This window comes from Labrus mixtus, chromosome 6, assembly GCF_963584025.1.
Source record: "Labrus mixtus chromosome 6, fLabMix1.1, whole genome shotgun sequence".
Lineage (NCBI taxonomy): Eukaryota > Metazoa > Chordata > Actinopteri > Labriformes > Labridae > Labrus > Labrus mixtus.
This window is the reverse complement of record NC_083617.1, coordinates 18390386-18413604: the sequence shown is the minus strand read 5'-3', so window position 1 is coordinate 18413604 and position 23219 is coordinate 18390386. Positions and strand designations below refer to the sequence as shown.

General features: G+C 39.0%; 1 protein-coding gene across 1 annotated transcript in view; it reads left to right on the top strand.

The window, feature by feature from the left end:
- LOC132975648 (pro-neuregulin-3, membrane-bound isoform) overlaps positions 1-23219 on the top strand; it is a 355425-nt gene that overhangs the window by 307577 nt on the left and 24629 nt on the right. The window contains exons 4-5 of the mRNA XM_061040354.1: positions 7553-7576; positions 20612-20714. Of these exons, the coding sequence (XP_060896337.1) occupies positions 7553-7576; positions 20612-20714 (127 nt within the window). The remainder of the gene's footprint in view (positions 1-7552; positions 7577-20611; positions 20715-23219) is intronic.

Genomic DNA, 23219 nt, shown 5'->3' with positions numbered 1-23219 from the left:
GATGTGTAGGTTTAGCCTCAGGAAGAGATGCTCAGAGATGTGACCCTGAAGATGATTGCCAGCTCCCTGTAGGCGTTCCAACAGTGACTCAGAAGTTGTCACTATGCTTTTTCTGCATTTTCTTCCCTGCTAAACAATGCTGATTAGAAACAGTGGCTTGTTTGCAGATTTTGAAAATTACTCCAAGTCAAAATACATTTCAGTTGAGATCCTTGTGAACTCTGGTTTAATCACCAATATTTGACTTTGAAAATTCTTCGCATGCTATACATTTTACATAACTTCCTCCCCCTATCATGAACAGATTATGAATATACTTCAGACTCATTTAAATAAAAGGCTCCTAGAAACATTACTTATGTAAAATGTGTCCTTGTGCAGGCTCCAAATGGCTCAGTCAATTAATTTGAGAGTGAAAATGATTTCAACCCTGCAACTCCAAACTAAAGCAGAGTCAGTTAAAAGTAGTCTTGAATGGTTAGACCTCTCCGACTCATTTTGAGTCACTTTGCTTTACTGCTCAGCAGTGAGCGTGGAATAATGGTACCCGTCAAACAGAGACAAAGATTGAATTTTCTTTCGCTGAATACAAAAAAAGACAGGAGCAGGCGATTCTAATTTGTGTGCATTTATGTCTAATGGACTGAAAACTTTCATGGAGAGTAAATGGCCATAATGCAAATATGTGGGTAGTTAAGGTTGAAAGGATTAAATAGAATGAAATGTCAAATTCACTCTTACCTCTCAGACTCCCTCTTGGCTTGCTTTTTGAATTTGACTGTGACCAAAGGCTTGGAAATATGTGAAATTTTCAAGATTCGAAGATTCATAAAATTGTATTGTCTATCACATAGTGACAGAAACTTACCTCTGGTTAGAGGCTAAAGTAACATAAAAACATTCACATCCAGTAGACTCACATAAAATCATACCAAAAGTTCCATAAATAGGTAAAAGCACATGTGCAAAGCAAGTTAAAAAGAAGTGTTTATCTAGCCTTGTTTAAAATCTGTTTTAAACTTTTCCCCTTGATTTAAAATGGGAAGTTCTCAAAAGATTATTCATCAGTTTGATTATAATTTTAAGGTTAACACTGAATCTGTAAAGCTGCTAATTCCTATAAGAGCTGTAAATGTGTATCATAATACTGCGTAAAAAGTGAGGTTTTGAAGCTAAAGAAGGCAAAAAAAAAGGATAAAAGTATAGTGTATTAAGAATATCATGAGGCCGAGCATTAAGCCTTGAGGCACACCCAGTGAAATGAATCATGCCAAGAAAGTTAATTGTCTATGGCGGCTGACATTTTCCTGATTGATGGCTAAACAGAAGACCTAAATGTGTTTAATACTCTGTTTATATTTTATATTTGTATCATAAGTGTCAGCTCAGGGGTGAGTTAGAAGCAGTTATTTGTCACACTGAGGGATGAAAAATAGGGATGGTTGAAATGGTGTAAATAATTGTGCAGGATCTTTGAATCTGTAGTTAAGGTTTGTTCTAAATTTTTAAACAATAAAACATGTGTTTAGCAGATTCAAGAGAGACACAACTGAGACGAAAGAGAACAGATAAATATACTCTGAGGACGCACTTAAGATATTAACTATCTGGCGAGCTCTTTCCCTCAGAAACATATCTCAAACTTAAGCTGCTATGTTCCACTGTCTTTATTTCTTAATCATTGACTTAAACTGTCTGCTGTATATGGTGAAAGTCAGGCACCAAACAGGATCTGTTTGCTGAAAACAAATACATGCCGCATTTTGAAAAGGTACAATGAACATCAATAACTAGCTAAAGGGCTAGTTTTCATCGGTAGTCCCAAACAACCATAGATGACAAATCATGTGTTACAAAACTGAACCATCAACTAAAAGAGGCCAAATATTTGGAATTGTATAACTTGAGCTTATCTGATTCATGTTTACCTAGAGTGAGTTTCAGGTAGTTAAATAAGTCATAAGTAGCCTGCTCTCCTCCCAAATCCTGTTTTAAGGACAAATGCTATTGTGTAGGTGCAGAGCAGACAGATTAGATAAAAATATTTTCTCCCAGGTCAGAGGGTAAGATACCTTGTTTCCATAGCAACTGCTGCAGGCAAAAACAAAATAAGATGGATTCAAGAGAGAAACAACAAGTGATATAATGATCAAACAGGTTATTGTAAGACAAGATTCAAATTCAACAATGGCAATCAGTAATGAGACTTTTAAAACCTGATTAGAGACAAGACAGTTTTGGAAACAGAATGTGTTGCTGCACTATTATTAGCAGAATACAAAACCCTTGGTCAGCAGATATAACAGATTCATTTTTTTGGGGGGGACTATTTTTTCAAATATGTTCTCTCACTTTCTTACCCCAAAAAATAATTGTTTGGTAGGAATTAAGATTCCATTCATATTAGAATATGACTATTTTTTAGTTCTGATGATTATAAATGCTTGAGATGTTTTTGTATTTAATTTACTTCACTGCACAAAAACAAGCTATGATCCCACTGGATGTGTACCTGCACCTGGAAAGAATCTTGTAAACAACAAATTATTGTGTAACAAAGAGCAGAAGAGAGCCAAAGGGAGAGACACAGACTCTCCTTTCCCATCACATCATTGTGTGACTTATTCATGCTGAAATTAATCATGGCTCAAAAAGTGGACAATGCAATGCCATCATTTAGTTTCCCTCCACTTCTTCAGAGCCTCCATCTGTCAAAATATCAATTTATTTCCAGCTCTCTAAAGAGCGCTGGGCACTAATTGGAAATAGCATGTAGCGTAGTCTCTGTTCTGCACACTTGGAGAGCGAAGCTATCAGTCAGGCTGAGATGTGAACATGATGCAATCACTCCCTCATGCCCATCTGCAGAATAAATCATTTTTTATCTGTCTGAGGGAAGAGAACGAAGAACATTATTATGCCTGTTTGTGTGTGTGTATTCAGTGTTCGTGTAGACACACAAACGCAAACATTATCTGTATTAAGGAAAAGGTTCACTGGGGAATCTGCTGAGGAAAAGAGTATTCTTAGGAGCAGAAATGGTTGGATGCTGAGGCTGTTAAGAAAGCAAAACAGAACATTTCAAAAGAAAAGCAGCTGAAATTAAACATAAACGCTAAACGTTATATATTATCTATATAACATACTGATATTCACTGACATAACCCAATATGAAAATATCTTAGATGATCATTTTGGAAAACAAGGCTACATTCCAATATCAATCTTTTTACTTTTGTTTCAAACTTTTTATAAATGAAATCTTCACAGGAGTTTTTTTGGTGTCTAATAGCCGATTACAACTGGGTATTTGTGTGTATGGCACAAAAAAGGGTAACGCACTGTAACTAATAGAATATCACGAGGTCTAGCACAAAGCCCTGTGGAACACCACGTGTAATTAATCATGTCAAAGAAACCCAATCAGCCTTGAAACATGACATTTGCCTTATTGATGGATAGCAGTGAACTCGTCCAACATAGTCCCATAGATACCAGTCTCAATCTGTCAATCAAAGTGACATAATCAAGTGTGTTGATGACTGAGGTGCAGTTAGAATATGTTACTGCTTTATGCCTGTATTTATCAGAAGAAAATAAGTGACCCTGAAGAGTCAGTCTTATTATTTTTTCTTTAAATCAAATGATGCCACCTCTGATGTATTCTTACCTCTACTGATTTAGAATACTGTTTTATTTAAAATATTTATTTTAAACGAAGCAGAAGTACTTGGTCATAGCTGCCCTTAGAGAAGAGCATCAAATACATCACTGGCAATGCTTACATTTGTATTTCACAAAAAAAAAAAAAAAATTCTGCATGCAGGAACATTTGATGTCATTCCTGATGGTAAGAGCCAGATTAATTTAGCCAGTTTTTCTGATTCTGATTGTCTGCCTGGGCTGCACTGGATTAATCAGGTGACATAGAGAAGTCCCCAGGTGAAGGTTAAAAATCACATGGAGGCTGCTATAAATGTTGATTTAGACAGTAGGGTGTGTGTCTCAGTGGAGGTCAGCTAATCTGTCTTCCACTGTGAGGCTCACTCCAGAGATGGAAGTCAGCAGCAGGAACCTAACACACACACACACACACACACACACACACACACACACACACACAAATATCCAGTCACCACATGTGCATCAACACGGAAGGGAAGTAGGGCGACATGCTACCTACTCCCTGCCACCCACACCTTCCTCTGCCTCAGGCTGTAGACCAACAGCAACACACACACACAAACGCACGCACGCACACACACACACACACACACACACACACACACACTCACACACACACACACACACACATACGCACAGTGGGGAGTATCTGCTTTCATATAAAATGCCACATTGATTTGCTCAGTGTTTTCATGTATAGGTTCTTGTATTGTGTTTGACTTAAATTTCAAGGACATTATTTCACTGGGCTTCAGACTCCATGTATGCCATGTTGCATGAGCACAAACAACGGATACAGAAGGCTTACCAACACTGAGTAAGACACTAAGTATTCTGACCCTCGGCTTAAATAAAGAATCTAAAAACACTTTCAAGTTGCATAAAGTCAGACCTTTACATTAGAGGAAATATTCATATACTTTCTACACATTACACCTGAGTCAGAAGGAGTATAGCTTCCTTCATGTTGTGCCTCCCTTTGACAAACCTTTGTGGTGGGGAAATAACCTTTCCCTGTTTTGGGGAAGTTTTCAGCATGTTTGGACTCAGATATAACATCTCCAGTGGTATCTGCAGGCAAACCTAATGATTCAAAGGCCATCAGTTCCCACAGAAGACATTTAGCAATTGACACGTAGTGGGCCCTTCCATCTAAAGTGGTTTACAGTAGCAGCTGTGCATACATCTTGAGTATGAGTTGCCCCGGTGGGAACTGAAGCTCATATCCTGACAGTGCTGGTGCTGATATATGCTGTACCCACGGAGCTACACAGAAAATGAAATCCCTAACCTTGGCAGCTTTAGTGCTAGGCTCTACTCATTGAGCTCCATGGGAAATTGAGTTTCTAACCCTGGTAGTGGCAGCACTTATAGTTGTACCCATAGGGTTGCAAGAAGTGCAGAATTTCAGAGGATAGCTCACACTGTCATTTTCTGTTGGATTTGTAGAGGTCGGTGGGGTCACTTAAGAAAACAATATATACAAACTTGAGCAGACAATGGCAGACAAATAAAGGATTTTTGTCTTAGTCAACAAAAAACCTCAAGGTTAAGGGTCATATATAAATCAAATGTACATGTTTTTCTTACACTTATGTGTTCCTAGCCTGTCTACAAATCGCCAATCGATAAAAAGTCCATCCTCTCCATCTTTTGCCTGCTCCACTTTTCAGAAAATGTGTGCTCAAACAGGCCGTTTGGAGTTACCCCTCCCCTAGGTGGCTGACACTCCCACATCTAGGTGTTTGTTCTGTTCTCTGAGTCTGCTTTCTTACCGTAAACAATAGGGCATGGTGCAAGAAAGAAGAGCCACCCAAGCCCTTCCACAGAGGCGTGGTCAAACACAGCTCATTTGCATTTAAAGCTATAGGCACAGCAACAGCCTGTTTTAAGAAGGGCTGAAATAGAGGATTTTTTAGGAATGATAGAATATAGGATCAGAGTAGAATTTTAGCAGGAAACTTCACAGACATGTTATGGGGAGCTCTGAGACTTATTTAAACTGGTTGAAAAGGAGTATAAAATGTGACCTTTAAATTTTGGCAGGCAAACAACAGGATGACATTTTTTTGGGGAAACTATGGGCATTAAAAGTGAAGGGTTTCTGGGCATGTTTTGACCGACAGATTAAAAGGAAGACCTTGTGTAATTATATAATTTTAAAAAAAAGTCTTAAATATCTTTCTTATACCCTTTTGTGATCCAAGGTTTTCAACAGTTTTATAAATATATAGGCCCTGTCCACTCTCTCTTAAGGTTGTTATACAAACTGGAAAGTTGACAAATATTTTTTCAAAACCTGAAAGTAGGTCTTTTCAAAAGCTTTCATGTGAGAGCAGCATTTATCTTGTTCATCCCCTCCTGTCCTGCATCACAGGTATTTTTGAAGAGCGAAATCAAGAAGGCGGAGGAGAAAGGTCTCTGGGTCATTGGTAAAGTGAAAAATGATCCGCTTACATCCTTGCTAACATTCCCTGAAAAGATTGGGGGCAGATTGGACAGAGCTGTTGGCATTAGAAGAGACCAGCTCACCCACTCTAAGATGTAGGGCAGGGCCACTCAGGAGATAAAGTCACTGTCTGTGCGGTGAAAGCCAGCGGTGACACCACAGACAGCACTTCAGCACTTCCTCTAGATTACCTTGAAGTCAGAGAGATGGATATCAACAGTCTTATAGAGCTCAGAATAGTCACTGTAGCAATGAGCAGATATGAAACTACATTTATTTAATGCATTATTTCAAAGAAAATTTATTCAGGAAGGCAAGATGGTAATTTTTAGGGCTCAAAAATCAGTTTGGGATTCACCTCACTACTTCATTATTGCTTAGTCACAAATCAAATCTCATTGTAGAACCAAAGTAAACACAAAGAGTGCCAAATCAAACAAATCAACATTAAACAGAAACAAATTGTAACTTGAATACATTTTGCATTAATGTACAATCATGTACTGTAAGTGCACCACAGAATATAAACCAGTCAATTCCTTTACTCTTTACAAAACACTGAAAAGTGTTATGCATTAAGAGTTTGACGAAAATATAAGTTTGTTCGACCACAATGTCCTCTGTGAGTGGTTGTATGAGTGTTCTCTTACACGTCTCTTTTTTCAGCTACCAACTCGAGTTTCAGTGTGAGTGTGAGAATGAGTGTGATTAGTGAGTGTGGCAAATAGGTTAACAAATGTTCATCTCTGACCCAGCTGTCAGCCCTTGAAATGCATTGTGGGAAATATTTAGACATCAAGTTTTACCAAGAAAATGTCTAATCCAAAAGAAGCACATATTTATTTATGTTTTATGTGTATTGCCAAATAAGCAATGTGAAGTTAAATTTCTTTTCGACATGAAACTGTTGAATAGATTTTTTTTTTAAAAACGATATAAGCCTGGTATCATGAACAAACAATCTTAAACTGCTGTCATCTTAAGATTCAAAAGTTGCTCAGTGTTAATTTGTCAAAAGAGATAAAGACTGTTTAAAATCCGGCGGAGTGAATAACTCCTTCTCTTTTAATGAGAGAGAGGCTGTTAAAATGAGGTCAGGGTTCAGTTTAGAGTCCAGGAATACATCTTCATCATTACTCAGGGTCCTCACAAATACAGCAACACAAGTGTGTGTCCATGTGTGTGTCTTTCTTGTATGATTATGAGCATGTGTCTCCCGACTCCACGTGACAGCGGCTAACCTACAGATACAGCAGCTTCAATGAAAGAACAACAAGTCAGTTATGATCTGGCTATTCGCTGTGACACAATGCTAACGGACACTATTCTTAATAATAACTTGGTTTTCTCTCTCTCTCTCTCTCTCTCTCTCTCCTCTCTTCCCTCTCCCCCTCTTCTCCCTGCTGCCTGGAACGACAGATCACTTGGGCATCGAGTTTATGGGTAAGGAAGCTTTTTCTTGTCTCGCATTTGCATGGGTCACGACTGTAAACATCACAGCCTTTCATGTGAGATCAACGCTGTGTTGTGTGATTACTTCCATACAGTACATGCAGTGTTTATGACATGCGCAAAATGGCACACGGACGTCCCCTAATCGCATATGGCATCGTTATATCATCCGCCTTGGAAACAACAAAGACAAATGGTGTCAATATGAATGTACATTCTTATACTCTCACCCATCAACCTTTCTCGGTGCACATGCTGCACTGCGTTCCTCTGCATTATTAGCCCCTGCCTCTATCACTCTCTGCTTTCTCTACACATATGTATTTACTTTATCTCCATCTTTATGATGTCGCCTTTTTTTTATCGTGCTCTTTTTTTCTCTTTCTCTTTCTCTCACAATCGCTTATGAAGTGTCCCCTCAGAATACCAATGTGCTGCAGTCGCCTTGGAAACAGCGAGAACAGAGATGCAGGCAGGAGTACAGTGAGGGAGCTTTTATGATGTTGGCACTGTTAACAAATGCTCTCCTCATTAGGACGCGTGTGTGCACATGCATGGCGCATGTTCTAAAGAGTGTGTTCGTGGTGCCCGTAGTTCTCACAGATGCGAGTTAGATGAGATTCTTCCAGTGACTGTGCGACGGATATTCTTGTGTTTGCTTGCGAGTCTGTGCGGGGTGGTTGCCAGCGGCTCGTCACTGCCAGGCCTCCTATCTATCTCCTCTCTCTCTTTTCTCCAGTTTTTGGCTCTCCTCTAACAGACTCTGTGTCAGGTATCACAGCTGAGAAGCTCTAGTTAAACACCACATATGCTTGTTGTTAACTAGAACCCCCCTCCTACTCTCTTGTTTGGCTTAATTTGGGCCTTTTCCACAAAGACAGATTGAAAAGCAATGGATCATCTGGGAAATTGGCCTCCCCCGGGTTTGACATGGCTGCTTCTACATTCTCAAAGTAGAATTTCACAGGAACAAGCAGCGTCATGCCTTTTTTTCTTCACTGCACGATGTCTGCATTTGCAGTCAAATGAACAAAAGCGTCTTCTTTTCTTTTCTTTTTTTCAAGAAACTTGCTGAGACTATGCAAACTTGGCAGTGACAGATGATCTATTCCACAGAGCTATCTCACAGGTTTTCCCATTTATATTCAGTGAGAGGTTTTATGCCTCTGCAAAAATGTTCAGGCTGCCACATTTTTTTTCTTTGCCTTGCTAACGTCTCTGGTTCTGCCAGTATCGTCTCCAGCAAGCGAATGGATAGATAAGCACCTCACACACTCAACCCTGGGTTGTAAAAGTTTGTGCCTTTTAAAATGGTTTCTCTTTAGAAAACATAAGGCTTACTTACAAAACTGCAAATAAAAACAATTGTATTATTAATATGATTTGGCAATTACATAACTTGTCGTTTTTTTTATAGACCCAAAATGTGGAGCAGGATTAAGATCAACAAGGCTGCATTGTAAAATCTTGACTCATTCCTTCCTATACCTTCTTGTCTCTGAGTAGTAACTGATGCCATATCATCTACAGGGAGGACCCTTGTAACCCACACATTCATAATTATGTCTGAAAAACATAAGGAAGGAAGAAAGTCGAATGGCATACAAAACTTTGCTTCATAGTGTCTCAATGACCCGGCTAGGAAGACCGATCCCTATTATGTTCTATGCAGGTGCTGCAGCGGATAACTATATAAGACATTGAAAATAAGGTGGTACTTTTACAGAAAAAAATCTTTCCTCAAAGTTATTGAGTTCTAGTCAGATGGTCTGTGGCAAATAAGAGACACCTGTCATGTTTGTAAGTCAGTCAGACAAATATGTTCAAAAATCTTAGCAATTTTATTTTTTTTATTTCAGGGAGAGAGAGTGGGGAGTGACATGCGGGAAAGGAGCCACAGGCTAGATTTGATCCCGGCGCCCCAGAAATTATTTTTAAGAACTGGTAAAATATTGAAAGCAGACAATTGGGGTAAAAAATCATAATGTGAGATTAAAAAGGGGTGCATGTTTATTTGTATTACAGAGGTGGCGTTTTTTCCCATTCCAATTACTTACCCTACAATTTAGTGTATATGATGCACTTTCACTTAATAATTTTTCATCTAAAAAGTTGGCTGCGTCCTTTATACCAGTGCAACCAAAATGTAAAATACTGAGACATGCGCCATCATGACCACAAGTGCAGCCACCACCGTCACCCGCTGTCAGCCTGACGCCAGTGAAAAACGGCACCCTTCATTGTGTATTCCATGCAGCACATTTGTGGAGCAATACATTATAATGCTTCTCAAGAAAACAGTGGTATACTGTTGAGTTAATAAACCTTGTGGAGTCCTGGGTTGACCCCTCAATCAAACACAAGTGGATGACAAAGGTTGGTGGAGAGTATGGGTCCCTGCCTCCCAACTATCAACATCACTTTAGGCTGAGAGCTCAACTACAAAAGCTTGTAGGATTGCAAACTCCACATGGTGAACACAGTTGTTACCAGGAAGAGCAACGCAGCAGCACATAAACTGCACGCTGTGGACTTTGCTGAACACAATGGAAATTGCTGAGACTACATGTGTCTTATCTACTGCTGTGACTTGTATTCTGGATTTCATGGTACATATATAATTCAGTTAAGATCTCCTTGACAGCAGAGATCAGAGTCACGTTCAAGGGTTAAAAATAGAAAAGAAAATGTCTCTAGGCTGAGATCTCTTCACCCAGGGTACCACCCACCCAGGACGTAATGAAGCAGAGTATACTTACAAATCATCGATCCTTATTCTATAAATTTTTTATACTAAAGAAAAAAAGGGAGACTGTCTTTCCTCTATGTAGTCAGTCACTCATGTGTGCATCAATATTTCCATTCCATCAGAGATCAGTGAGCTCTGACTGGAAGACGTTCCAACGGGTTGTAAATCGATGTTTGAGCAAAGTGTAACAGGCAGCTATTTTTTGGGGTTTGGATGGATTTTAAGTCATGTTGATTTTCAATTTTCTTCTGGTGGGTTTAAAGTGTTTGAGCTCGAAGGATGCAATGGAGATCAGAGATGAATGTTGGAGACATTTGTGTTTTGATGTATCTTGACAGCTGGGATAGGTGATAGTCACAATCATGTCATGCATCTTTCTTTTAACATGTGGAGGTGCATGAGACAGAAAAAAGTGAATTTCACTAGTGGTCCACTTTGACAACTTAGTGACTGAAACTCTCCATTGCGTAAATGTGTCCGGTGCTGCTCAGTGACAAATGGAGAAGGAGCTGAGCAACAATAGACAGACAGAGGAGGAAGCACAAATCACTCTGGTGTCCTCACAGAGATGACTTTTCAATCAAACTGCACAACAATTTCTTCATTTTTTTTCGGAGAATGCCTAGGAGTGAACTTCTAGAATTCCTCAAAGTGCAGATTTGTTCTCTGCAAAATAAACTGTCAAAAAAAGAATATCCTGCAATCTCAAACAGGTGCACACAGTTGTAGAAAGCAAGTTTACCAGTGAAATATTACCTGTCCAGATCTAGATGTATCTGTGCACCGATATTGGCAAAACAAACCTTACAGGAGTTTAACTTTTTTATTTGACAGTTGTCAGAAAACAAGAGTGACAAACTTCACAAATCTTTAAAGGTTGCAGTTCATAAAAAGATTATTGGGCTCTTGTAACAGCAAAAACAGCAGAAAATGTTTCTGTGTATGAAAAGTCAAGTTGCATTATTTCTAAGACACCAGACAACATGAATTGACTAGAATTCTGTACAACTTTCACAGTAAGACTGATGTATATTGAAGAGAGACACAGAGGTAGCATATAGCTGCATTAGAAAGAGGGGTAGAACGGTTTGGTGTCTATGATGACAAAGAGTTGTACTAACAGTTTTTTTAAATACAGATTGAGTTTGAGGAATTAGCTGCATCGGGAAATCACAAAGTACAAATACTTTTTTTTCTGTTCTTGGATAAAGTTGCAGGTATCTGTGCTCAGATTCAGTTTTCAGACTAATTTTCCTGCGGCGACAATTTAACGAACTTATAGTGATGTGGAGAAATGTTAACATTGCAAACCACATGATTGCAGATTCAGAATAGCAGAATGTTCTGTATGAATGATTTAATCCGAAAATATGATATAAGGTTGAGCTGCAAGGAATTTCCTTCGCATCGTTTCTTTTTGTCATTTATATTGGGAGGACATTTAGGAGTCTTTACTTTTTTTTCAATTTGGTCAAAAGGTTGAATTGGTAAATTTACAAGCGTGTTCTTTGTTTTTACAAAAGTATCTCTACATTTACTTTAACAAAAAGTGTACATTTTAAAAGCGTCAGAAGCTCAAGATGTGGCACATTAGCTGATCTCATCACATACTGGAAGCTATATAAAGGCACATAAGCGATGGTTTGATGTGTTCTTTCAGTTGAGCAGCAGCCACAGTGGGAATGGCTTAAACCAACATCAATGTAACAAGTTACATTATAGTCAGAGAAAGGAATTAAAGTTTGTGTAACCTCTCCCAGATCATGGGCCAAGAAAGAATATGTGAGAAGAAAATATGCATATATTCAGCATGGAAATGGGCGAATAAAGCCATACAGGTAATAGAGGGAAAGGACCATGACCAGCCAAGAGAGTATGCTTACTCTTGCACAGCAGACCTGCATAAATAAAGTTGGTATCCTCCATCAGCAGTCTGTACGGCATATGAAAAGTCTAACACTCAGGGCTGTGAGGCAGCCATGCTGGAGAATCCCATCCTGCTTCGCCCACCCGCGTCCTCTGATCTCCTCGAACTACATTATGTCATTGCTCTCGTTCACCCATTCCTGTCAATGTCAGCTGCTCTTGGCACAGGCACAAGCAAGGAGATATGATGTAAAGAGCTGAGCTAGTATCATACGCCGCACCAGGAGTTCAGCCCAAGTCCAGTCTGAGCATTTAAAAGTCCTGTTGGTCCATTATAATATTCCACTGAGAGGATATAAGCCTCTTGTTTGTGGGTGATTAACTGTTACATGCTAATGGAAAAGCCAAATACAGCCACATTAAGTTGACCATTTTAAATGAATATTTAAGTCAGTGTTGATTAAGTGTGGTGCTACAGTATTGTGCAAGCCACATGAGTTATGTTACACTAAAGGGAAAGAGCCAAAGCCCTCCATGAGGTGCACTGCAAACCAGAAATGTATATCACTATGATAAGTTGTAGCTAAAACCAAACTGTGTACTTGAGCAGTGAACAATGTTTCCATTGCATTGGAACCCTAGAAGAGGGAATGGCTTATTCAGGAAATAGTCGGACCCTCAGGCAATAGTGGGAAAGGGAGTTATGTGGAGGACAGAATTATTTAAAACGCATTGGAAAAGACCCGCTACTGGACACTTTGTCAGGCATTTTCCAGTACATGATATGGTACAGTAAATGAAAAGAAGTCACAAAGTAGGTCTGATATCGTGAGTTATTTAAGGGATTGGTTTCAACTTTAGTGTGGCGGCATAAGTAAGCCGAGAGGCAGCCTCCTGAAGGACATTTGAAACGTCAAACACTGCATTCTGGTTTCCTTCTAAGGGATTGATTTTTTCTTAGGAATGTCTTTACTGAAAGAAACTGATACACAATATTTTTTTATGTAAGTCATGCACATTCAAATGAGCAAGATAGGAAAGTGTTTACTGCTTCATTTTCTTCAACTGCATGCTCCCTCCAAGTGGAAAATCATCCAAAGAAACACATTACAATTAGTTCTCTTTCAGAATGAGTAAATGCTTTCCATAGTTAACTCAAACAGCCTTTTACAGTTTTATAGTCTGGAAAAAGGAGGGATGCATTTTTTGCTGTTCTTGTTTGTCTGAAAAAAAAAAAGAGAAATAACTTTTTTTTTTTGTCTGAGCTGATCTATACTGTGGACAAGCATGACTTTTACTCAACTCTTTCCAGGCCTAGAAAACACTTGTTTTAACTCCATTAATATATTTCCACAATAATCCTAACTGTAATGTATGCTCTCTTACCTGTTTGTCTCCCTCTTCTCCTGTGATTGTTATTGATGGCAGTAAAGAAGTGTTGTCTTGTATGTGATCTATTAATTATCGCTGGTCTATGGAGTAGTCTACAGCATCTTACAGCCTGTTGGAACGAGTCCATCACACACTCACACACTGAGGTGTTTTAGGGCACACTCACACTAGTAAAGCATTCCCCCGCTGGCCTGCACTCACACTGCTCCAGGACTAACTAGGCCTGAGCACTTCTACATACCATCATAATACAACAAATGCATGACTTTACGTTATTATGAAGCATGCTTAGTTAGTTTACAAAAAAGGTGGACTTGAGAAAAAAAAAAAAACGCGCTGTCAGGTCCGCGTCCACTCATAGGAGAACAACACAGAGAACATGAGAGGTACTTTACCGACTTTTGACTTATTTTGACTCATTTTAGTCAGATACAGCCACAACACTCTGGGATTTCTCCACAATGAAGGCTGTCCGCTGTGTTCCCGCGTGCTTGTGCTTATTCATGAACTGTACTGTGCCGAAGCACACCTTTCCAAAGCGAGCCAGGGCCAAGGAAGTGTACCGTACAGAGCGGTCACACAGGTCAAACGACCTGGACTTTAGGGGTGAAATATGCTTAGGCACGGTCCGGATTGCCTAGTGTGAGTGCACCTTTAGTGTCAATACCTGCATTGCAGACACCAGGCACAGAATATGAATGATTAATTTGTCAAGAAAGCATTATTAATTACAACATTATGTGCGTCCTTTACATAACTGCATACTTGAACATGATTGCTGAATGGTTGTTGAATTGCAAATGTAATTAGCAGCCCTGAAGCTTGTGTAAATTGATGATAATTTTTTTTCTTCTTGTGGTTTCATTTCAAGCAGGCATGAGCTGTTTTTAGGTTGATGATATTCAATCTGTCTTTTGGCTATAAATACACGAGAGCTTGAAACTTTAGTGATCTGGAATATATTTTATTATTATAAGGTCTTCATATGAGTATGGGACACTGCTGCTAGAGTTTTTTTGTGTAGCGGTCAGCCAAAATTGACCTTTACCATCATTTATGCAAATTGTGCCACTATGTCAACCTTGAACTGATTCCAACGTGCTGCCACTAAACATTAAATTTTAGTGTCCTCAAACTAGAGGCCACAGTTGAATTCATAATTGTACAAATGCAACACAATTTAATAAACCTTCACCTAATATCTACAGCAGACCTTGACAGTGTCAGTGTCTGCCAGCAATCTGACACGTCCATATGTCCAAAACATTAGATAAAAGCCTGCAATGACTCACAAAGCTGGCACTGTCTGTCAATTAAAAAATAATGAGATATTTAATAGGACAATATTGCCTGGATAGATTATGAAAAATCATTTGTGAAACAATTTGATAAGAAAGTTGAAATGATTTTTTTCACAAGATGTTTTTGGCTTTTTATTATCTTTATTCAAAAGGGAAAAGGGATTCAGTCGCTAATGCTGCTACTCCAATGTTGTCACTCTAACCCGTTACCATGCCAATGCATTAACTGCTGAACGTCTGTGCATGTCATGGGTGAGGAAAAGCATGACACTGATGCTTTCTGTGATTCTGCAAGTATGAATATTTGTGTTCTGATTAACTTTTAGGCTGTGGGGGAAATGCCGTAAATGTATTTTCCTAAACACTTTTACTTTAACTTGATAGAAAATGTAATTGGTCGAGGTATGATGAGGAACAATTCAAAAGGACTTGGGAAAAGTTTGCAGTCATACTTGACGGATTTATCTGATGTGATGGGCCCCACTTGAAATCTGATTGTCCACCCCAAAATTAAATTCTATAATTGGTTATTTGCTTATTCAGAGTCAGGACTTACGATGAAATCAACTATTCTGGCTGTTTTAAACAGGCTTATCGTAGTACTTTCAATTTTTAATAAATACGTTGCTCTTTACATAAAGAATTCCAAGCAAAAATGTGTGCATACTGTCTAACTTGCAATAGATTAACTTGCAAATAAATGTTTTTTTGCAAGTGAGACATCGTCAAGAGTTTGTGTACAGTTTTCATACAATGTACATGAAATTGTAAATTTTCACATCTTTGTTTTTGAGCCCCTAAAGAATCAAGCTCAGAAGATTTGTATGCTGCCAAATTGTGTTACTTACAAGAACATATCATTAGTGGGGATAGAAAGGGTAAAAAAAATGAAATTAATTTACGTGTATGTGCCCTCAAACTCCATGCCAACCCTGCATAAGTCAGTGACCCGGGAAGGCCACCCCAGTCAAACACCCGAGGAACGCCCCTGCTGTGTTGTTTCATGCAGTGATTTAAACCTGGAGATTCAGCGAAATTATGCCTTTATAAGGGCACTTACAGAGTATGGATCAGTGCGGCTCCATAGAGAACACCTGCATGTGTTTATATCCCCAAATATGAACTTGTATAAAACATTAAGAATGATTTAATGAATTTGTTTTAAACACTCATTAACTGTATTAATGTTGTTAAATCTTATTGAAATATCTATTTTTTTTTATTTTCCTGTTATGGAAGCACAAAAAAGATTTGGTAAACTGTAGAGCAAAAAAAACATGGCTTGGGTTTTAGTAAATTCTTAAAGCAAATATTAACGACTATTGATTTTAATTTTGCAAACAGACCTTTTGACTCCTGTATGAAAGTCCTGCGTCTGACCTATCTGTCAATTGCCTCAGTGACTCATGCACCTTCATATGCTTTTGTACTTTTCATGCCTAGAGGAGACAAAACGTGACACTACAATATCTTGAAGATATGTGGCTCTTTGCCACCCCTCAGCCATATACAGAGCAACTCTTTCAAATCCAGTAGATTAAATCCAGAGACAACCTTGTGTCACAGGGTCATTGTTCTATACCTGTTCGAGTGGACAGCTTCCATTTACCTTCACCAAGTTCAGCTGCAGGCAGAAATCCAGGAGAGATATTTAAAATCTAGGCTTGAAATGTTGTTGAAATGACCCTTTAACACAGTTTGATGGATGCTTTTTTGTAATAAAGAAAGATTTCTTTACTGGCTTGTTATAAGTGATAAATGTATTACAGGTATTGATAGATAGCCCAATGTGATGTATCAGCACTTTATCACCCACTATTGTTATGTGCTTCTGGTATTATATTAAAAATACCGGCCATAAACAACACAGTAAAGCAATAAAAGCTGAAGCCTTTAGTCTTTATTGTGTGTGGGTGTTTCACCACTTACACCAGCACTTATTGATGTGTCTCTTTTCACTTAACACTCCTGTATGAACACTTGGCTGCTGTAAAAACCCATTTTCAGCGTATATATGACTTCATATGTACACAGAGGTTACAGCAACAACTCTATTACACTGCTGCTTCTACCTTTAGTGTAAAATATTAATCATATTTTTTTCTATAATGTTGCTGTAAATAAGAGAAGAGCAGGACTCCGCAGGGCAGTACTGGAGGTTTGAAGAGGGAATAAATAGAAGTTGTGACCTCACGGCCTCACAGATGGAACGTGAACATGCCTTTCCTCTATCCAGCTGCATGATTTATTCACATTAAGAGAGTGTGTGTTTGTGCATACAGGAGGTGTGTCCAACAAGGACGTGGGAGGGTTAGAGGGAGGTTGAAGTACTTCTTGACCTTGGCCATATATTTATCAGTCACACCTAGCTTGCTGCATGCATATTTAAATGTCTAACAGTATGTAGTGTACCTGAACTGTTGCACATCAACCTCTTTGCTTGCGTTTGTCTGTACTTCCAAATAAACATGACAATTTAAATCAATCTTATTGCAAGATTCTTCTAGACTTTGAACTCATTTTGTTAAATTCTTCCCCCTTCTTTCATCCAAATCTCTAACGCCATCTTTTATTTGGAAAAAAGTCTATTTCCATCCTCTTTTGTTCACAATGTCAAGGTAGCATCTTTTTCCAATTCCAGTCAATAAAAAAAACACTTCTGTGAAGTGTTTGTCTGCCTGTTATTTTTTCCACAAACTGAAATTGCACCTCAAAAGAATTGGGATCAAAACTTTCATCCATATTCTCCTCCTGCAACTGTATCGTTCATCATCTTCCCCCTAACACAATAGCAACTTCCTGAAAAAAAGTCTGCCAACTTAAAAATCTAAATATAGTAAACGAATTGTACTGCTAACAGGTGGCCTTAAAGATAGACACATGCAGCTTTTGTCTTTTTGTCACAAAAGACTGAAGCTTACTGTTTTTCATGGGAGGACAGGTTTCTATGACAGTGGCTCTGCCAGCCAGAATCTTATAATCTTCTCTATATAACTATAACAAGACGATCTTGGACTGTTTCTGGCTACGAACTGTAAAAGTAGCTGTTGAATTAAGTTTATTGTGTGTGTTGGGAAGAATTGTGGTTGCATAGAAAGAAGCAAATACAAACCATGAGACATTTTGTAAGCTTTGGGGATTAAAAGCAAGTTTGCAGTGAAGCTTACGCTGAGTGAAATGTTAAGTGTCAATATAAGATCGCAGATATGCCCATCAGTTTGTGCCCAGAAGACTCTGATATTAACCTACTCACCTACTCAGCTTCTCAAGATGACATCGGCTTTATTTTGGCATCAGTCTCTGACTCTGTTAAACGAAATGTGTTGCGGGCTACATTCAAGATCTATTCTAACTTTTACTCCATGTTTCTCTGGAATAAATGTAATGATTTATAATACTATGTCAGTCAGTGCTCGATATATTTAGCTGGCAGGGGTTTTTGAGGCCAGTTTTCTGGCTAGCTGCGATCAATCCGAGGTTTGGTGAGCGTTCGTGTGCTGGCTTTCTCTCTCTCTCTCTCTCTCTCTTTCTTGCTCGCACAGTCACTGTCATCATGTAGGTGCACGTGGGAGATAAAGGTGTGCTACACACACCAGTGGTTCTTGTGCATACCATGACATTTATCTTGCTGCATTCCTGTTGCTACATACTCTTGTTCAAATAACCTATACTGCTTTTACCTGTACAATCCATAACATCCCCCTCTTATATTTTGGGATGCTAGTTTGTAATAAAAGCAAATGAAATGACGATATAACGCAGCTGAATAGCTTTTAGTTCTTGCAGGCCAAAAACTACACCCCTTTACATTTCAGATGAACTGGTGGGGAAGGAACAACAGATTGTTCAGCAACAATCAAGAGACACAGAATATTAGCAATTATTGCTCCAACTCACACCCAACTAAACCTATCTTGAATAGACAGAGATATGGTCGAACCATAGTCAAGTTTTTCTTTCTTTTCCCTTTAAGCTAATTACTGTGGTTTTGCTTACATGGCTGTTTTGTGTATCAACAAGTATTTAGTCATTTTTTAATGTCAAAATGTGAAACTCTAATGCCAATTGAGCTTTTAAGTGACTGAATTAAAAATCAGCGGACAATCCCTAGTCTTACATCTCCATGCAACTTCTTTTGAATCAAAAGGTGGTGAAAAGAAAGGGAGCAGCAGTAACAAATCAGTGCTCAGACACAAAATATATGTATTAGGGAGACGATAAGAAAGATCTCTGTATTTCTACAACACCAAGCCCCCGCTACTGCAACCTCCTTTATCTCATTCCTCCTCATGTATCTATTTTATATCCTCATCCTTCTCTCTGTCTTTCTTTCTCGCTCTGCATGCCTGTCTCTCTCACTGGCTTCCCTGCATCCGACCTCAGGGTGTTCCCGTAGGACAGCCCCCAGCTCCCTCTAATGATATAATTATAGCCAATGAGCCAATGTGATGACTCAGGCTGATTAGCGGCATCAAAACAACACTAGCCCCCAAACAGAACTTAGACTTAGAGGGAAGAGAAATGAGGACATGAGGGGGGCGGGGGTTGCACTGACAATGCACTCTGAGGCTTCAGTTATTTCAGGGATTAAGTATGACATACTGCATGTATGACTGGTTATGTAATGGGAATCAGTGCTGAGAAAAAACTGGTCTGAATCCCTAAGCAGGCTTGAAAATCATGATGTGGTCGTGAATCAGTAACACTGCTGTCAGGGTGCCTTTGAGCAAGATGCAGTCGTATCAGTTATGTTGCTCTTTAGCCAAGAAGGTTACAGTTAGGATGCCGCTGTAAAGAACTTCAAGTATTTCCAACTAAAGTGGCCATTCAAACCCATCCGCTCTTTGAATTTGTCTCAATCCCCCCAATGTAAAAACCGCAACACCTTGTGTCATTTCTGTGCTTTTTCCAAGGTCTGGGCCTCGGCTAAATAAAACCTGATTGATCGCCTATTAATGCATCTGAAGGCTACTATGATTTACTTGTTCGTAGCAAACAAGACAGCTTCCATTTTTCTCCACTAATGGTGTCCGTCCTTGCAATAACTCTTCTTGTCTCCATGTATTCAAGCTCCATTACATGTGGCATTCATTTCAAAGGCAGTCGACGTCTATTGGACCATTACTCGATGTGGTAGAGCTGATAAAATGAGCTGAAAGGCTGCCCTGTAACTAAGAATAGCAGGTGCTGCTGGAGAGTTGTAAATGGGTGTTTATGTTTCGCAAATGGGGTTTTTGAGTTGTTGTTTTAGATCAGTTTAATTTGCTTTATTTATCACAAAAGTAATCACACAGTTTACTAGAATGAATCTGCAAAGCATAGGCCCTATACCAAATAGTCCCAGAGTGCTGTTGCAGTACAACTGGTTGTCTGATGATTTGAAATAGCTGTTTAGGCTCTGCAAACAATGATATTTCAAATTGAAAATGGGTAGGTAGAAACCTCATAACCATATTTAATTATCTATTACTGTGAATGGTTTTCACCACTGTAATTATTGAATATTAGCTCTGTTTGAATATTTGCTGCGGGAACCCAAGCAGATATATACACCGATATTCAGAGAACACATCTTCTTCTTACCTGTCTTTCCCTTTCTCCCTGCCGCACCCATGCACATATTTTGATAGGGGGGGTAAGTGATATATGGCTTTATTTGCAAAGAATGTGTTGTTCAGACATTAATGTTGCTCCTTCCTCTGTTTTGTGTCCCCACAGAGAGCAAAGAGGTGTACAAGAGACAGGTGCTGTCAATCACCTCCATCGCCATGGCAATCAGCCTCCTGGGAACCCTTTGTATGGCCCTCTACTGCCGCAACAAGTGAGAGCATAAACACAGACAAGATACATAAAGACATATATCTAAAAACAGCATATATACTGTTTGTATCACTTTTATAGAAATTCAGAAACATGTTTCTTCCAGTGTCTTGTTGTACTTGTGTGTACTTTACCTGTGTAATAACAAACAACAGCTAACATTGCCGGTATTGTTTCCAATAAAGCAGATGAGAAAATTGGGCATTTTCCCTAACTGTCATGCAACATATTCCATAGCTACAGTACTTTGGTGAGCACAATTGTATCATGAACAAGAACATGATGACCAGAAGTACAAAACAAGGACTTAAAATGTGACAACAATCAAAGCAGAAATAAGTGTTGCTTCATGAAACACTGATACAAAATAATAATCCTTGAATTTTTAACACATTCTTATTCCAAAGTCTTAAAACGAATGCCTTATTATGCCTCTCAGTCTCTCACAGTTTCAAAATGTTTCCTTTAGCATCTCAATGCACTGGGGTTTCAAGTTAGCCAAATGTTAACCAACTTACAGCTGTTTTATATGTTCAGAACAGCTCACCCAGTTCTTGTTAAACAACAAAGGACTCACCCAGGAGAGTTTTGGAAGAGACCTGCGTGAAACAAAGTTCAACATTAAGTTGTTCCATTATCCTCAAAATGATGTATTATGTGAATATAACTAAGAGGTTTATGTGCCTTAACATAACCAAACTAATTATGTTGGCAACATGTTACAAATGTCGTAAATAGACCCAGAAACTCACAGGATTGGGTACCCAGAAATGCACTTTACCAATCGGTTGCAATGATAAAGCGTATGAATAGAAGGACTGGACGGAGAACACATTAACACCACAAAAATCCAAATAATGACCATAAAAATTATTCACAATCATCAGGGTAGTTCAGGGTCTGCTTTCCCTCCTCTAAGTGTTGTTTCTGTGCTGCATTTCAATGGACAGGATCAGAGCTCATATATAAAATAAATGCATTTGTAGACAGACTTTGACACAAGAACAGTGGAGAAGACACACATACATACACACAGAGATCAAGAGACAGTCCCTTTTCCAACCATGAATAAATGGGACATATATTCTCCTATGAATAAACTGACGGGTAAATTAGATTCAGTGACATGTAATTTCATCCTAACTGCCATTTTTCTCGCCTTCATTTGAACTCAGAGTTGCTCCAATGATTCTCAAACTTTAAAAACTTACTTCAACAGTGATATCTTTGGTAGAAGTTGCCATAAGACCTAAAGTAAGCAAAATGCTTCATTATCTGGTAATAAGCCCAGTTGGGTGTGGGCAGTCGGAATGCCCAGGGAGACATCTTGTTCATTTAGTGAAGGCCGATGGAACATGTTGAGGCATCAAACATTTTGAACCAAATCCCAGACCGGAAATTTGCAACAATTTGTAAATTTCATTATGAGCAAGCACATATTCATAGCCCATTAGAGCGCAGAGGTCAACTTGTGTGGCTCCAGAACTCGCTTTTTCCTGACCCTCTCTCTCCTTGCTGCAGCCCATGCTCTGTGTGCACATTAATGAATGGTCAACATCCATTTCTGGAAGTAAGAACTTTGCATAGCCTAGCCAGGAGAGTCTTTATTCACAATGGGACAGGTCAAACATCCGGGATGTAGCGGCAGTCTGTCATTCAGAGTATATGGACCGTGGAGCAGGCGGTAATAGATGGCACTGTAATTCCAAAGGCTTCCCTCTATGATATAATGATGTGAATGAGTGGGCAGCCTGACAACAAGATAATCGGATCAAGGCTTGATGGACAGGCACGTTCAAAGAATCTGTAATTTAGGCAGGTCTTGTTCTGCAGAGAAGATGCATACAGATTGGTAGAAAGTGTTCATGCAAAGCCGAGTGACCTGAATAAAGCGCTATGGAGCGGGAAAGAAGACTCACAAAATACAGCCAAATTTAAGACAAAGGGCGCTTTTGTCTTTTGTTCTTTTTGTCGTCATTGCTCTTTAAAGGGCATCATGCAGATTTGAAGGGTTACGAATTGTCTCCTTATTGTCTGTCTTCCAATACAATGACAATGAGGTCAGAGTGCCTACTTCAAATGAAATGTGATCCTAGCTGTTTACATTCATGTTTAGTTACTCATGTCTTCCAAAGATAAACAAACAGACAAGGCAACAAAGAGTTCATGAGGCAGAACTCTACTGTATAGCAGCTTCATAAATATACATGTTTACAGACCAGTTCAAAAAACTGTTTTAGTATAGCTTATTAAATGATTGGTAAAATCTGAATGGAGGGGGATTTTTTAAAATCATTTATACATTTTGAATATGATTCAGAATTTGCATCATTAGGCACAATAAAGTTTGTATCAGATTTAACTGACAGATGGGCACGTTGTAGCCAGGAGGCTTAATGCAGCCACAACTCCACCTCTTCACCGGTTTCTAGATTGACCAGAAGTGGGCTAAAGTCAGCATTTCCAATATGGCTACCGCCATCGCTAGGCTTCATATGGCCTGTTC